Source organism: Candidozyma pseudohaemuli, assembly GCF_003013735.1.
Source record: "Candidozyma pseudohaemuli strain B12108 chromosome Unknown scaffold00003, whole genome shotgun sequence".
Taxonomy (NCBI): Eukaryota; Fungi; Ascomycota; class Pichiomycetes; order Serinales; family Metschnikowiaceae; genus Candidozyma; species Candidozyma pseudohaemuli.
The window spans coordinates 661,187-677,593 of record NW_020194437.1 but is presented as its reverse complement, the minus strand read 5'-3'; the positions used below and the strand labels follow the sequence as shown (position 1 = coordinate 677,593).

At 45.9% G+C, this 16,407-nt stretch overlaps 9 protein-coding genes and 1 non-coding gene across 10 annotated transcripts; 6 read left to right on the top strand and 4 right to left on the bottom strand.

Moving 5' to 3' along the window:
• Positions 1–1,870: 1,870 nt before the first annotated feature.
• On the bottom strand, positions 1,871–3,270 carry C7M61_002052 (uncharacterized protein; the record flags this gene model as incomplete). The annotated part of the gene is made up of 2 exons (XM_024857440.1): positions 1,871–1,996; positions 2,047–3,270. 2 exons carry the CDS (start codon positions 3,268–3,270, stop codon positions 1,871–1,873), a joined length of 1,350 nt encoding a protein of 449 aa, XP_024714576.1.
• Positions 3,271–4,114: 844 nt separating this feature from the next.
• Positions 4,115–4,186, top strand: C7M61_002051. Its single transcript has one exon. It is a non-coding gene; the product is annotated as a tRNA-Met (tRNA).
• Positions 4,187–4,369: 183 nt separating this feature from the next.
• On the top strand, positions 4,370–4,855 carry C7M61_002050 (uncharacterized protein; the record flags this gene model as incomplete). Its single annotated transcript, XM_024857439.1, has 1 exon — positions 4,370–4,855. The coding sequence occupies one exon, from the start codon at positions 4,370–4,372 to the stop codon at positions 4,853–4,855; it is 486 nt and encodes a 161-aa protein (XP_024714575.1).
• A 956-nt stretch (positions 4,856–5,811) lies between these two features.
• PEX1 (AAA family ATPase peroxin 1) lies at positions 5,812–8,979 on the top strand (the record flags this gene model as incomplete). Its single annotated transcript, XM_024857438.1, has 1 exon — positions 5,812–8,979. The coding sequence occupies one exon, from the start codon at positions 5,812–5,814 to the stop codon at positions 8,977–8,979; it is 3,168 nt and encodes a 1,055-aa protein (XP_024714574.1).
• Positions 8,980–9,015: 36 nt separating this feature from the next.
• Positions 9,016–10,101, bottom strand: C7M61_002048 (ERMES complex subunit; the record flags this gene model as incomplete). The annotated part of the gene is made up of 1 exon (XM_024857437.1): positions 9,016–10,101. One exon carries the CDS (start codon positions 10,099–10,101, stop codon positions 9,016–9,018), a length of 1,086 nt encoding a protein of 361 aa, XP_024714573.1.
• Positions 10,102–10,543: 442 nt separating this feature from the next.
• On the top strand, positions 10,544–11,200 carry PSF1 (DNA replication protein; the record flags this gene model as incomplete). Its single annotated transcript, XM_024857436.1, has 1 exon — positions 10,544–11,200. The coding sequence occupies one exon, from the start codon at positions 10,544–10,546 to the stop codon at positions 11,198–11,200; it is 657 nt and encodes a 218-aa protein (XP_024714572.1).
• Positions 11,201–11,228: 28 nt separating this feature from the next.
• On the bottom strand, positions 11,229–11,756 carry MED11 (Med11p; the record flags this gene model as incomplete). Its single annotated transcript, XM_024857435.1, has 1 exon — positions 11,229–11,756. The coding sequence occupies one exon, from the start codon at positions 11,754–11,756 to the stop codon at positions 11,229–11,231; it is 528 nt and encodes a 175-aa protein (XP_024714571.1).
• Positions 11,757–11,999: 243 nt separating this feature from the next.
• Positions 12,000–13,055, top strand: C7M61_002045 (dihydrofolate synthase; the record flags this gene model as incomplete). The annotated part of the gene is made up of 1 exon (XM_024857434.1): positions 12,000–13,055. One exon carries the CDS (start codon positions 12,000–12,002, stop codon positions 13,053–13,055), a length of 1,056 nt encoding a protein of 351 aa, XP_024714570.1.
• A 27-nt stretch (positions 13,056–13,082) lies between these two features.
• On the top strand, positions 13,083–14,783 carry C7M61_002044 (uncharacterized protein; the record flags this gene model as incomplete). Its single annotated transcript, XM_024857433.1, has 1 exon — positions 13,083–14,783. One exon carries the CDS (start codon positions 13,083–13,085, stop codon positions 14,781–14,783), a length of 1,701 nt encoding a protein of 566 aa, XP_024714569.1.
• Positions 14,784–14,842: 59 nt separating this feature from the next.
• Positions 14,843–15,936, bottom strand: ASC1 (40S ribosomal protein RACK1; the record flags this gene model as incomplete). Its single annotated transcript, XM_024857432.1, has 2 exons — positions 14,843–15,268; positions 15,412–15,936. 2 exons carry the CDS (start codon positions 15,934–15,936, stop codon positions 14,843–14,845), a joined length of 951 nt encoding a protein of 316 aa, XP_024714568.1.
• Positions 15,937–16,407: the final 471 nt, after the last annotated feature.

The following is a 16,407-nucleotide window of genomic DNA, read 5'->3' as shown; positions in this document are numbered from 1 at the left end:
TTTTTTTTTTTTTTTTTTTTTTTTATAGGGCAGTTTGTTTTTTTTTTTTTTTTTTTTTTTTTTTTTTTTTCTTCTTTAGCGAAATGTATTATTCTATAAGATATGTAGCACTTTCTCGCAGGGGCATCCGTTCTCTACATGTGCATCAAAGAGGGACTTGTTGATGAGGTTTGGCAATCACCGTCAGAGATTCGAAACATTAAGAAGTCACATGTAACAGGCGGAAGTCGTGAATCTCACTCTGGATAAAACTGGCTTCGTCCCTGCCACGAGTTGACAGCAGTGAGGCTCCTTCTTTCGAAGGATGCCCCTGAACAAACTCGCCATCTGATGGTTCTGATATACTCAGATGAGGTACTATCAGTCTCGAACCTTTGTGTTCAGATCTTGAGTGCTGGCTCATTCGATTCTTTGTGGGCTTCACAAGCAAAAGGACTTGCGAAGATTTGGTTGTAGCGCTTGAGGTGCTTTCTAGTTGTTCTAATAGGTTCGGCCGTTGTCAATATTCAACAATTAGAATCTAAATCTCGATTTAGAACTCCTAATAGTCGAATACTGACTTTGTGCCTGCGGTAGAAAGTAGGTCAAAGTGGTTTTGCAACCATTTCGCGAGTCGCTCACACAACCACCGAAGATAAAGAGAGCACCATAAATGATCCCATTGCTTGCAAACAGTCATTGAGGCCTGAAAGGTGCTCAAAGTATCCATAAATCCAGGTAAAAGGTTCAAAAACTGATCCAGTGTGCCCCACACAACGCAGCAGACCTACTCTGTCAACACTCTTCGTTGATCTATGAGCCGAAGGTCCCAACAAATGTATTCCTTAAGCCAAATAAGAACCTGATCAAGAAGAATTCTTTTTCAAAAGGGCGGCCTAAGCTGGACTAAGATGGTCGTCAGAAATACCTAGATCTAAGGTGGCTATTTGATTGACCACTCGGTAAGAAGTCCGCTCCTTTTCACAACCTTTTTGAATACTAGACTCTAGGATCTCCTTTCGACGTCTAGCAACTATTACCTAGTATGAGCACATTCATTGGGGCATACGCGTGTCCAAAGAACTCTAACAGTCATGAACGATACCCCGATTGGGCTACGACCCTTATTCTCTAAACCTCACAGTCCTATAAAGCGTAGGCCACAACTTCTCATTTCATCCATTATTTCACAGAAACATATCAATGCCCGACTGTATCTCGTGTCGTGAGGTGAAGGTGGAGACTCCACTCGAAGGTATCTCTCCGCCCCAGAAGGCAGACGTGCAATCTGCAAATCAAACGATGGCCTCGAGAGTAGTACATCTGAGTACATATGATGAAGTGCCTCAAGTGGTTAGGAATCTTGCATCGGAAAAAATGTGGAGGTAACGTCAATGCACGAGCATGTTGACTGCCGGCAACGGCATCTTTAAACTCGCTCCATCTTATGAACCGTGATTTGCGATCATCAAGTAAGGGGATTTTCTCCAGAAAGAATTCAATTTCCTCCACCCTCTCCTCCTCTAATATGATTTCGATCCGTTCAAGACAAATTTCCATGTCATCCACTTGTCGATATTGGCTTGCTTCTTTGAAGCCCTGGGCAACGATAAGTGTAATCCGGACGAATTGGCTTAGTTCCATTCCGGGGCTAGCGATACCGTCAAAGGTTCCTTCCCTTGATTGGTAAAATTGAGTGTTCTCACTTAATGAAACCCGAAAAGAGAGTGGGATGTTTTCTTTGCCAAAAGGATACGATGGGTATGGGATTAGCGTTTTTCCTCGCGTGAAAGGTTTCGGCGAGTTTGCTTCAATGACATGACCATCAACCACGATACATGTGGCACAGTGTGGCTTATCGAAGCCCGAGCCAGTCCCAAAAGTAGGCAGATCAATCATCCTGGTCTCCCAACAAGGGCAAAGACACTTCTGACTTGTCCCGGAAATATGGCTTCTGAGCCATTCGTATATCTTCGACGATGCACTTTGGCAGAGACTGGTTTCCTTTACACCGGTGCTGTTATTGAGAGTCGGTGAATCATTGCTCATATCATCGGCTGACACTACGAAGCAACCTTTTCCACCTTGTTGATGCATCAGAAAGAAGTATCGTTGAAATTTATCAGTTGCTTCATCCGAAGCAAACTCGCGGCTGAAGGATGACAAACAAGCATCATTCGACTCGAGATCTCGTAAACTCTTCATGAAATGATCCTGGTCTCTGGCATCCTCGTCCTCGTTGCACCCTAAGAAGTGCCAAAGCGGTTTATGAACGTCCTGCTCGTGGATCCGTTCATACCTCCTCTGCGCCACGTGAAGTTCGATAAACGCAGACACATTGAATCGGGGACCTCTCTTGTTGCAAATCGATAACGTGAGTTTCAATCCATATGTTCTAGTGAACCCCCCAATGAAGAACGTAGGACCAACCTGTGGAATCACACAGTCATACATTGTCGGAGGTATCATAATTTTGCTGTTCAAGGAATTGATCTCCATGGATGTTTCCTTCTCAACTAACACCATGCTCCGGGTGTCTGTCGCTTCAGTATATTTACTTGGCACGCAACTAAATTCTAGCAAGTCAACACGGATCTTCGTCAAGTGAAATCGCTCCTTGAGCATGTTATCCGAGCTCCGTTCACCGAGGATCTGTAAGCTCAACGGAAGGAAGCTCGGCACGTACATCCCTGGAACCACAATTCGAAAGTATGCCTCTTGGTGAATCCATGTAGCTTGCTTAAATTCAGCTCTGAATTCAAGTCTTCTACCGCTCCTTGCGATATTATGAGTTGTGCCCATGTCCATTTCGGACCCAAACCCATGAAGCTGATGCGACATTGGGAATTTTGGGCCCGGAAATAGCTGCCTCTCTTCTCCAACAGCTATGAGGCACCTGGCTACTATTGGCATAGGCATTTCGAGATTGGACCAGTCAAAGGTGTGGTACATGTGGAGTACTTCAAAAACAAGCAAGGGATTTCCAAAATCCGGTCCGGCCCCAAAGCTGTTAACACCGTTTTTCATTCGAGCTTTTTCAATAAGGATTTTCAGGTCAGGGTCTTTAGCCATCTCTGAGTTTTTCACGACAAGCTCTGTAACTTGATGATGCTCGCCTTGGATCAACAAGCCCAATGTCCGGAACGAAAAGATCTGCTTGTCCACAGCCTCCACAATGGCATCCAATTGACGTGAGAAATTTGTTCCAAGGTTCCGGATCTGGAAAATTGTGGTCAACGTTTCTCGGGGAGCCTCAACCTGGGACTTGGCTCTGCGACTAGGGATTATCATCAAAAAAGGGTGGTGGTCCGTAGCTATTCTTTCGAGACAAATAGAAAGTCTATCAAGAGTGATATCTTGCTATTGTGCTGGCCGCCTAGAGGTGTCATCGCTAGAAAATACGAGCATTGAATGACCATCAGTATCAAATAGGGAAAGTTTGACATGCACATTGCGTGCAATTAAGGTAATCAAGCGGAAACGCCGATGAAGTGATGGTCTGCAGAATTATTTCATCACGTTTGTTACACTTGGCTTCTCAATAAGCGTTTATGTATGAAAGTCATACTCGAATGAGGAGGGTGCTGGGTAACAAGTCTCCCTTTGTATCATCAACTGCATGTTGATCGATGTCTGGACTTCAGATACAGTAGATAATTCGAGAGATACCTTCAAAGCTCATTCATCCTCAAGATTATCACTTCTGTATTTGTCAAAGATGAGCATTAAACATTGACGCCAGAAAGAATTTCTTCCTCCAACAAAACCTCTATAGTTTTAAGACCTACATAGTAAACCACTTAACATATTTTTCTCGGGGCGCTTCGCTACCCTACATCTCTAAGGAAATTATGAACGATGAACTTACATCTTTCTAACCATATTGACCCTCATCATGAAGCTTCTCTCTCATTATTTCTTACTATTTCAAGAATTGTGGCATTGTAGGTTACTTCATGAAGCTATTTGATAAAAAGGCGATAAATCTCTTAAATTTGGCCCAAAACGGCTCAGATTTCGTGTGTATGCCACTACACATGATTGAAACAAATTCAAATAGTCAAATCTCATCAAAATGATAGCACCTGTATTTTAGGGTATATATTATACCAGCACTACTTTACCACAACTAGCAAGCGCAGTGGCGCAGTGGAAGCGCGCAGGGCTCATAACCCTGATGTCCCAGGATCGAAACCTGGCTGCGCTAGTTTTTTTGCCGAATTCACCACATTCATAAAATCTCTTTAGACACATATTTTTTTTCTTTTCAAAACCCATCTATCAGCAATCAAACGACCGCAAGCCATTTTTGTATCATGTTGGCATCACGTGCTGAAATCTAGTGGCACTCATCGGTGTGAGCGCATTACATCAAGCCTACACAACCAAGATGGGGTGGTTTGGAGGCTCGCCTTCAAGGGTTTCTGCTGTTAGCGAAGTACCTGAAAAGAAAGAAGAAACGTTTCTTGAGGACTTACCTCCAAAGTTTGAGGATAACGAAACAAAGCGTCCAGATGAGGCTACCTACCTTGCAGCCATCAACAAGATCAGTCTTAGTGACTTCACCATAGACAACTATGTCACAATGCCATGTTTTAGGGAAGCCATGCTCACGGGTTTCTCTGCCATGGGTGTTTTGGGTGTGGTGACCCTCTTGATTCACAAGAGTCCTGGCAGATCAGTGAATATTGGAATTGGAGGCTTTTTCCTTGGATCTGTGATTGGATTCGAGCAGTGCCGGTCGATACGAAGAAGATCTTTCCAGAATGTCGAGAAGGCTAAACAGGCCAACCAGGCTAGGATGCAGAGCAAGATTGACGACAGACAGGAGAATGACGATGCCTTGGAGAAGTTCAATGAGACTCAGCGGAAGTGATGAGCCAGAAGTGGATACACACATTCAACTCTTGCTTACGTTTTCATGAAAGATTGCATCAGACGTTTGGAGCTACCAACGAGGTATGGCTTCTGGCATTTGTACATAGACAGTTAAGAGAAGTCAACCCTCACCAAATACATAACGCGGAAAGAGAACAAAGTGTGACTTCCATGTGAAGTCGACAAACGGCCATATTGTAGAATGCGTTTTTGGTTGTGCTACCAACCGGAGCTCTCCTAGAAGTCATATTCATGTAATTATTATGTTTCTTTTCATTAATACTCTATGGCTTTCGCTAACATCATAGTTTAGTAGCTCCGGAGTCAATGCCAAATTTCCGTAAACATTTTTACCGTCAATTCAGAATCAATTAAAATAGTTAAAACAACACTAGGTTCTAAATCTCTCCCAAAACCTCAATTCGGTTCCAACCGTACATCCTTCAGCTCCGTTGAAAAATGGTTGCAAACAGGCTGCCCCACTATGTCCGAGGCCTGCCTCGAAGCAGTCCATGTGCGTCACCTATCAGTCATAACGATACCCCACAAACCTCCAATAACGGGACCAATTATATACTAAATTCAAAAAGTAAAAGAACCCCATCAATTCCCTCTTGCTAAATTAGTCCAAAAACACCGACTTCTTTCCATCAAACCAGAATGCCTTCTCACCATATGCTCCCCCACAAACTTTCGCAGCCATGATGAATCACAGACCATCCACCTAGTCAACTCAAAAACAGCTCTTCACTATATCTGAACAAAAAATAATACCAGAATCAGCTCTCTCCAATGAACAGTTCCAACGTACCATCCGTAATTACCCAAAAAACACTAGCCTTTATCTCCCTCCCATACCCTTTGTCCTCCACCGTCTCGACCTCGGTCCTGCACTGCGTGTGAAAGACTTCCCCAGTTTTCATCAACCACTTCTTCCAATCCACACATACTACCATGGAAGGCTCCGCTGCCAACATCGTGTTCCGCCAGCTGTGGAACAACTTGGTGGATTTGCCCGCCAATTTGCTGTCGTTGCTTTATAACGCCAATGTTTCGCCTCAAGAGGTGGTGGTCGAACTCGTTACTCAGGCTCAAAACAAGTGCTATGTGGGCTGGTCTGGAATGAGCGCTGGAGGTGCTCGAAACTTGGGCATAGACTCTATCTTGGCGCAGTCGTTGCGCTTGGCTGAAAAGCAGCTTGTCACTGTGAATGTCAAGATCAGAAACTTTAAGGCTTCCTCCATCTTCTTGGAACCTGAACACTCTTCGGACTGGGAGCTTGTGGAGCTCCACGCGGCGTACATCGAGTCAAAGTTGATTGAACAGTCGAGATGTGTGGCTGTCGGCCAGGTTTTGGTGGTCTACCCAACGAAAACGTCTTCCGTGAAACTTCAAGTCAAGGATATCGGCTCGACTGAACACACCTACGCTATTATAGACCCTTACGCTGAAATCAGCATTGCTCCAAAGTTGAGAGAGAAAAAGAGATCCTCGTCCCAGTCGGTCAAGTCAGGCAGGTCGTCAAGACTGACCGTGGATGAGGTTTCCTTGGGCCCTACGGTGTTGAAGAGAGGTATTTCACTTCCGAACCAGTTATTTAAGGAAAGCGATGACGGATACACCCTTTTCGTCAACTTCGAGGAAGTTCTTCATGCTTTCAACCGCGCTGAATACGTCACTGTCTCTGTCCTACCAGGTCCAGATACAAAATTCAACGCTGCTCCTGCTGACGAGCAGCCGCTGGACGAGAAGAAAAAAGACAAGCAAAGTGTCAAGGCCACCGAAAACAAAACAATTATCGCCAAGTTGGTCAACTCGCCCAAATGCCCCGCCAACACAGTGGGACTCAGTCAAAAATTGGCCTGTGCTCTCAATGTGGAGCACAAAATCGGTTTCAAGGTTGCCGTCAGGCTGGCCCCAAAGCACGTTGCCAAGCGTCCATCCACGATAATAATTCACCCATACATCACCCAAACCAAAAAGACGGATTCCATCCAGCTCAACTCATCAACAAAAGCACAAAAGAACCAAGCACTTGCACAAAACATCACCAAGATCTTGTTCGACCCAGAGGTGTCCATCACGAGATCTCCAATCACGAACTTCCTGAAAATACCGCCAATCCCCGCCATTCTTCCGCTCGGGGCCATTATAGAGTTCAAGAAGAACAGCGATACGCACGCCTGGATCAAACCATACGAGCTCAAAGGTTCAAGAACGCCACCAAAGCTAGAGCTTGGCGAGGAGGTGTTGCGGAGCGCGTCATTTTTGGAATCTGAGGAGCCTGAAACCCTTGAAGAGGTTTATGGCTCAAATGATGTCATCGAAGAAATCGTGGACTACGTGACGACCTTCCCCAATTCGGGCATTATGCTTCATGGCACCTCTGGCAGTGGCAAAACGTTACTACTCAAATGGATTGCTCGAAAGCTCGGCCAGGACCATGGAGTTCACACCAAACTCGTTTCTTGCGAGAGTTTTATGAATGAAAACTATGATCAGCTTAGTGCAAACTTCACAAAGTGGATTCAGGACTGTTCGTGGAATGATCCCGCTGTCTTGATCTTAGATAACCTTGACAAGGTCTTATCAGCTGAGGTCGAGCAAGGCGACTCCACCTTGTCAAACCAACTTTCCGAATTCCTCATTACTCAAATCCAAAAAATTCACTCTCAAAACAATACCAATCTTTCCTTGATCGTGTCGGGTATTTCCAAGGAGGCCTTCAATAAGCTTCTTGGTATGATGCATCTCATCGAATCCTACCACCACTTGAGTCCACCACAAAAAGCCGCTCGTGCTACCATTTTGGAAGAGTACTTGATCAAGAAGCTTGGCTGCAAAGTTACATTTGACCTTATGGACATTGTCTCTGAAACAGAGGGTTACCTACCTAACGACTTGAAGCTCTTGAGTGATCGTATCTTCCATGAAAGCTTGTTCAATGCTGCATCGTCTGAGCAAAAAGACCAGTACACAGTTGATAAAGCTTCTTTTGAGAAGGCCCTTCTGGGATTCATGCCTTCCAACTTAAGAGGCGTGAAGTTGCAAAAATCATCAACCAGCTGGGCAGACATTGGTGGCTTAACCGAAGCGAAGCGTGTGCTCTTAGAGACTTTGGAGTGGCCCACAAAATATGCACCTATTTTTGCCAACTGTCCCTTGCGTTTGAGATCTGGTATCTTACTTTACGGTTATCCTGGTTGTGGTAAGACATTACTTGCCAGTGCCATTGCAGGCCAATGTGGACTTAATTTCATTTCCATCAAGGGTCCCGAAATTTTAAACAAATACATCGGTGCATCTGAACAGTCGGTTAGAGAGCTCTTCGAACGTGCTCAGTCGGCCAAACCTTGCATTCTTTTCTTCGATGAATTCGATTCGATTGCTCCAAAGAGAGGTCATGACTCCACAGGTGTCACGGATAGAGTTGTTAACCAGATGTTGACGCAAATGGATGGTGCTGAAGGTCTCGATGGTGTCTACGTCTTGGCTGCTACAAGTAGACCGGATTTGATTGATTCGGCGTTGTTACGTCCAGGTCGTCTTGATAAGAGTATCATTTGCGACATGCCAAATTTCGATGACAGACTCGACATTTTGAAATGTATCAGTGCAAAGATGGACTTGAACAAGGATGTGAACCTCGAAGACATTGCCGAGAAGACAGGCGGTTTCAGTGGTGCCGACATGCAAGGTTTGGGCTACAATGCCTACCTTAAGGCTGTCCACGAGAAGTTGGCTGCTAACGAGGCTCTCACCGTTGACACAAGCAAAGACGAAAAATCCTTCGATTTCTTCCAGGTTAACTCCGAGAAGCTCAAAAATCAAAAAATTAGACCTGCTGAAAAGGTCAAGGTCCTTCAGCAGATTGAGAAGTTGTTCGAAGAGGATACCAATGCGAAGAAGACTGATAAGACGTCAGAGAGCAAGGAGAACTCCAAGGTTGTTCTCACGCAACAACATTTCATCGAGAGTTTGAAAGAAACAAAGCCCTCGATTTCTGCTTCTGAGAAGAAGAAACTCCAGCGTGTCTACACACAGTTCTTGACTGGAAGAGACGGTACGATGCCTGATGGAAGTGCCAGTAACGAAGTTGGAGGCCGCACCACGCTCATGTAACGAAATTACAAATATAAGCATTATTAATTCTGTGTATTATGTCTCGGCATCTAAAGGAGCTTCCTCTTCGGAATCCTCCTCATCCTCTTCATCAGAGTCCTCATTGAGATCGAAGCAGACCCAACTGGGCCATGCTATCTCTTCACGTATTATTCTGCGTAGCTGGTCGACTAAGAAACGCTCCACCTTTCCCACATTTCTAAGCACATTATTGCCAAGCTCGCCTATTTCAGATTCAATCTTGACTGACTTGATGACGTCGATACGCTCATGATTTATAGGCGACGAGTAGTCGACAAAGTTGCCTCCTGCGGATGGTGTGTTTGAAGATCTTTCCGTGCCAGCGTTAGACTTGGCGAAATATTCCGATTTCGTATCGTTTAGATCACACAAGAAGGAAACAAAGATGCTCTTTTTGAGGTATGCTACCGCTGCCAAGGAGTGAATGACCAAGTCTGTAATGTGAAGTTTGATCGGTAGCGTAATGAACAGGGCAGAAGGGTAGTTCACAAGTAAGTTCACGGTTACCTCCATCGTCAGGTCTCCCTCGTAGTCTATTTCAATAATGCTTTGCAAATCATTGCTATCTCTTTTGACTGCTTTCTGACCCAGGGTGATTGCAGGACGAAGTGGATTCTGTGCAAATATGTTGGTTGGTGTCTCGGACTCATTCATCAGTGAAATGTGGGTGAGTCCAACATTGTTCATGGAGTATGCGTGGAAGTTTTTCAAAATGTCTCGAGGATCATGTGGCATTGGCGGTGGAGAAGGTGGAATGTCTCTAAGTGTCTCTCGTAGGCCTGTTTCATTGAGAGTCGTATGTCCATCGTAGCCATATTCACTATCGTCAGATTCTGTGTCCAGATCGCTCATTGCCGGCAGCATGGGGTTCTTTTCCTCTTCGTTGTCTGAGCCTTCTTCATAGAACTCGTCAAAGGGGTCCCCCACATGTCGTATCGTGAGTTCTGGAGCTTTAGAACCCAACGAGAACTCGGTAACCGTGAGATTGTCAATGTAGGAAGGAAGCAGAAGCTGATTTAGCTGTCTATCAAGGAACTCACGTATGGACTCATTTATGGAATTGTCCTCCACAAGCTTATCCCAATTGATGTCAAAAGACATGGTAGTTGATGTGGTGCTACATGTACAGGTCGCAGAGACCAAGCTGATACGGTGAAGAGACGATGGCGGCGTAATTGATGAATTATGATTTCTTCAGGGATTTAGAGCAAATTCTTGATGAGCTGTGTTTTGAAGAGTTCTTGCTTTTTCGGATTTTTCTATTGTTTTTGTTTTCACCATGAAGTCGTAAAGGTGGTAAGGACTTCAGTGTTTGCAAGTGCAACGCGATTTTGCAACCAATTCCTAAAAGTAAGAATGTCCACATAAATCAATTATTCTATCAAAACACAATGAGGCAAGACAGAATTGACTGAAACAGATCAATGTTCAAAGCTTCCCCTCAGTTCCACCAAATCTAAACCCGTTTCTGAATTTCGTGCCATGAGTATATCTCGCGTACTACACCAAACGCAGCTCACCGCGTTCAGCTACTACTCCAAACATGTATGGCGATCAGGGCCACAAGCTCCTTCTAGACGCCAAGAGAACGTCGAACCTTGCAGAGGTACCCTTGTACCAGCTAGATTTGGTCAAGGATATTGTCCTGGAAATCTCAGACCTCAAAAGCGATGTTGACTTTCTCAACGAGCAAGAGCTCTTTCCAGCAGATGCATCGGAAGAGGAAAGAAGAATCGCACAGTGTCAGATATTTGTTCGACTGTTATTCATGAGAAGAAATAAGCGGTGCTTACTAGCTCATCAAAAGCTACGAGCTGACAAGATCAACGAGTTTCTGTGGCTCAACGTTGACCCTGTTTCGTCAACGGACGCCACGCCGGCAGGGTCGAAGGGAGAGTCTCTACTTCATTCTATGGGTACCACAAAGCTAGCACTAGATAATCTCCTGAATCCTGAGCAGGAGTACTACAAACAATACCAGGACCTCATTCTCGACTTCAAGTCGTCATTTGCAGATATAGACCTTTCTGGCGACCTCGAACCGCCCACCGACATCTTCATTGACGTTCGTGTGCTCAAAGACGGCGGTGAAGTGCAGACAGAATATGGAGTGTTCAATCTCATCAAGGATTCCCAGTTCTATGTGAGGAAGTCAGACGTGGACCGCTTGATCCAACAGGGGTACCTTGAGCAGATATAAGTTAATGCATATTTAGAATTCGACTAGATTAGTCTATCGTGATATCAGCAGGCTCTCCGGGCTCTGCTGGTTCCTTCTTCTCTGTTGGCTCCTCAGCTTTAGGCTCAGGTAAGTCAGAAATGTCCATTGCATCATCCTCCTTTGGTTTTTCTTCCTCCTTCGTAGAGGAGCCTTCCGGGAAGCGTCCAACAAGCTGTTCCATGTTTCTCACCTCCTTTTCTAGTCTGTCACGCCCTAGCGTAGTATGCTTTTGGTCAACACTAATAGGCAATATCATGACATTCTCTTCATTTTTGTCGTAGACACCAATATTCTCGTCCATAATCTTCACCTCCTTTCGAAGTCCAATAGCTATGCTGCCTAGAAGCAGATATATCAGCTTAGTGCCCTCGACAAACTTCTCTTTGGTCTTGGTGAGATCTTGCACCTCCAGTGTGCTGGGTTCAACATATGCATTGAAAACCGAACCGATATTATCAAGTAAGGTAACGATATTGTTGTCGATCTCATTGAGCGAATCTAGTCTCTTTTGTATGAAGCCGTTATCCTGGGACATTTTCGGAGTTGTTGATATATGTAGATGTAGATTTAGATGTACATGATTCGCACTACAACTACCATGTCTATAGAGCTAGGCCTCAGCAGGGTACGAAAACTTCTCGACCTTCTTCCTAATCTACGCAGGATTAGGTGTGTACATGTGGCTGGTACCAACGGGAAAGGCTCCACTTTAGCTTATCTATCGTCCATACTCAGTGAGGCCAATATACGTCATGGTCGCTTCACATCCCCACATACCATGCTGGTGAATGACTGTATCTCCATCAACAGAAACATTCTTCCCATGGACGATTTCAAAAAGGTGAAGAAGCAGGTTCAGGAACACAATGATCACAATGGCATCGGATGCACGGAATTCGAGATCTTGACGTGCACAGCATTCATGATTTTTGCCATGGAGCAATTGGAATTGGCTCTTGTGGAGGTGGGCCTTGGGGGCAGGCTTGACGCTACCAATGTTCTTACTGAAGACGACGTACTCGTGAGCGGAATCACAAAAGTGGGCATAGACCATGAGTCGTTTCTTGGAAGCACCATTTCTCAGATCGCCAGTGAAAAGGCAGGAATCATAAAAAAGGGAGTTGACTGCGTGGTTGATCTGACAAATCACAGAGACGCAATGGAAGCGATCCGGGCCAAGGCAAGCGAAGAGGGCTCTCCATTACATGAAGTCACATCCACCTCTTTGACGAGAAGGCTCATCGAGCTTTCGCCATTGAAGGGTAACTACCAAGAGCAGAACTTGGCGGTGGCTTTGGAAATCGTCTCTTTGCTCAAAGAGAAACACTCTTTTCAGATCAGCGATGAGGCGATCAAGAGAGGTATCAAGAACACCACCTGGCCAGGAAGGCTTCAGACGATCAAGGAACCAAAAACTGGCATTGAGCTACTAATCGATGGTGCCCATAACGAAAGCGCTGCCATTGAGTTGGCAGGATTCCTCGATGGCTACAGAGAGGGTAAAGGCATTATCTTCGTGGTTGCACTTACAAAAGGCAAATCCGTCGAGAACCTTCTCAAGCATATTGTCAAACCGGGAGATACAATCATTCCTATGGAGTTCCTGCAACCCGAAGGCATGCCCTGGGTCCACAGCTACAGTGGAGAGTACGTGGGTCAAGAGGCTAAAAAGTATGCTGAATTGGAGCAAACCGGTATCAGCAACACTGATGAACTCTTCGCATATTTGAAAGGGCTCAAAGCTCAAGGTGACGACAGAAAAGTGGTTGCTTGCGGTAGTCTCTATCTTTGTGCTGATATATTACGAGCCGTTAACTACGCACCTACGCATTGATCGCGAAAATAGCAAGGCCATAACGCCATGACTGATTTGGAAAAGCTCCGAAGAGAGAATATCAAAAGAAACCAGGGCTTGCTCAAGAAACTCAATTTGGATGCTCTCAACCAGTCAATTGCAGATGACGTACGCGTCAAGAAGGAACTGACCAAACCGAAGAGGAGACCCAAGGCTCCACCCAAGGAACCTGCTATACCCACGAGAAGATCTAGGAGACTAGCTGCACCACATGAGTGGACGGAAGAAGAGCAGAAGATTAATTTGGAAGAGGAGAGGGCTCGAGAAAGACAGGAGAAGCTCAAGGCATTGCGTCTGTTGAAGCTCACAGGCGACTTCACGCTTGGTGATTTGATTCTTGATCGCCAGCTGGGCCACCTCAAGCACGAAGAACGCGTTTTGGACGTGAAAGACGAGCCAATGGAGGATGCCGTCAAGGATGAAGACACAGATGAGGTCAAAGTGGAGGAACCGGACATCAAGGACGAGGATATGGACTCAGACAACTTGGACTTCTTGCTCAATCTTGGGGAGAAGTACTCAGCGGGTGACTTTTTTGAGCAGATCAAGCAAAGGGAGCAGGGAAAGAGTCTGGACTTAAAGAAGGTCAGAAAGGAGTTCGAGAAGGTGGAGCTTTACCGTAAGGTCAGCCCTGCTTCCACCAAAGCATCCTATAACCGTATCACGACAATGCACTTCCACCCTGCTGAAACTGATAGATTGGTTTCGGCAGGTGACACGAACGGAAGTCTTGGTCTTTGGTCGGTGGATGAAAGCACCGAGGATGGGGAGGCACAGATCACCATTTTGAAGCCCCACGGACGGTCAATCTCCAAAATTATCCACAACCACACCAATGCGGCAGAGCTTTTGACAAGCTCCTACGATGGATCAGTAAGGAAGCTCGACATAAAGCAGCTCAAGTCGACGGAGGTATTGAACATTGACGTCTCCGACGACCTTATCGGAGTATCAGACATCAACGTTCTGTTCGCCGAGCCAAACTTGTTGCATTTGACCACGCTAGAGGGTCGTTATTACCAACATGACATGCGTCTGCCATTTAAAGGCATGAAGAACAATGACTTCCTACGGTTGCACGATAAAAAGATTGGCGGGTTCACCGTGAGCCCGAACTTGTCCTATCAAATTGCAACGGCGTCGTTGGACAGAACTTTACGAGTATGGGATTTGAGAAACGTCTCGAAAGCCAACTCGCTCTCTGAGTTCGAGAAGGCCAGAGCGCCCCATTTGTACGGATCATACACGAGTCGTCTCTCCATTTCTACGGTCGACTGGAACAGCAACGACCACTTGGTGTGCAATGGCTATGATGATAGAATCAAGCTCTTTGACTTCAGCGGTAACAGAAAGCCTTATACTGCTGTACAAGAGTGGGCTAAGAACTACCAACCAGAGGTTCGCAAGAAGACTGATTCAATTCCCGACAACCTCAAACCTTTCAATTCCATAACCCACAATTGTCAGACAGGGCGGTGGGTGTCGATTCTCAAAGCCAAATGGCAAAAGACCCCTGCTGATCAGTACCAGAAGTTTGCCATTGCCAACATGAACCGCAGTATAGACGTCTACGACGAGAGTGGCAACATGATTGCACATCTCAATGACGAAGAAATGACCGCTGTCCCGGCATCAGTGGCCTTCCATCCATCTCAAAACTGGGTAGTGGGAGGCACCTCTAGCGGAAAGCTCAACCTCTTCACCTAAAACTACGACTAATTAAGCACTTAAATTTTTAATTTGACTAAAATTTACAAACCGACCTCTTAAGCGGAAGAGGTCATAACCTGCCAAACTCTGATCTTGTTGTCGGTGTAACCGGCGAACAAGTTCTGGCCGTCAGCGGACCAAGCCAAAGAAATGGCCTCTGGGTCCTTAGCCTTAGCAGAGACAGCGAACTCAGGCTTCAACTCGTCCAACAAGGTTCTCTCCTGCAAGTTGAAGATCTTGATACCAGAAGCGGTGGCAGCAGCCAACCAGTATCTGTTTGGAGAGAAAGCCAAAGCGTGGACCTCAGAAGCGGCGTTCAAGGTGTACAAGGTCTCGTTGGAGTTCAAGTCCCACAAGATGATGACACCGTCCTTACCAGCGGAAGCGTTCAAGGATCCGTCAGGGGAGATGGTGATGCAGGAGATGTAGCCGGTGTGGCCAATGAAGTCGGCGTTGAGCTCGTACTTGTTCAAGTCCCAGGACTAGAAATTGTTAGTAAAAAGTTGAAAAAAGAGAGATGTGAGGATCAGAGATCTTGGTGATTAAGAAGTCTCATTCGGCGAACCGTCTGAAGTAGCAAATATGGAAACATCATCTCACGGAGGAAAAAAAAGGAAAAACATACCTTGACAGTCTTGTCCCAAGAAGCAGAGATCACAGTGTTGGTCTTGTTGTCTGGGGAAAATCTGACGGCAGAGACCCAGTCCTTGTGGGAAGACAAGGTGTGCATGCACTCACCGATGGTGTTCCAGACCTTGACGGTCTTGTCACGGGAAGCAGACACAATCTGTCTCAAGTTGGAGGCAATGGAAACAGACAAGACGTCACCAGTGTGGCCGTCGAATCTCTTGGTGGACTCACCAGTCTCCAAGTCCCACAATCTCAAGGTCTTGTCCCAAGAACCAGACAAAGCGTAAGCACCGTCAACAGAGATGGTGACGTCCTGGACAATGTGGGAGTGGCCAATGAAGGACTTCTTTGGCACACCGTACTGGGCCTCGTCACCGGTCAACTTCCAAGCGATCAAGGTCTTGTCTCTGGAACCGGACAAGAGCAAGTCGGGCTTGGACTGGGTGGTGGCCAACGAAGTGACCCAACCGTTGTGGCCCTCAAGGGTGCCTCTCAAAACCAAAACTTCCTGATCAGACATTACTATACTGTGGTGGGGATGGAGTGGAAAAATTGGGTGCAAAATTGAGAAGTAAAAAAATTTGATGCGTCACGTGACCGAACCCTAGAGAGCCCGCGCTTGGCCCCGTGCTCAGGGCTACGCCTGTTCCGGTCTCGGCATTACACATTGTCTCAGTGACTGCTTTTGCCGAAAGTATGGGAGGCACCCTGGGATGCCACTATAGGTGGGCGTGGCAGCAGGTGGAGCGAAAAATTATAAAAGGCGATAATTTCCGTCCTGAAGTTTATGAAATTAGCTTTTTTGAAAAAAATTAGAGTCATTGGTTGGGCATTGACGTGGGTGCAAATGCTTACACCGCCAGAGGCACACCTCCGGCCTTTTTGGCCCGGCGGAAAAGCTTTGGATTAACCTAAATGGCCAATTCAGTTACTGAGTTTCACAAGTAATGGTGATTTTTCGACATTGTTGTGAAGCAGGCCAATTTGAAGC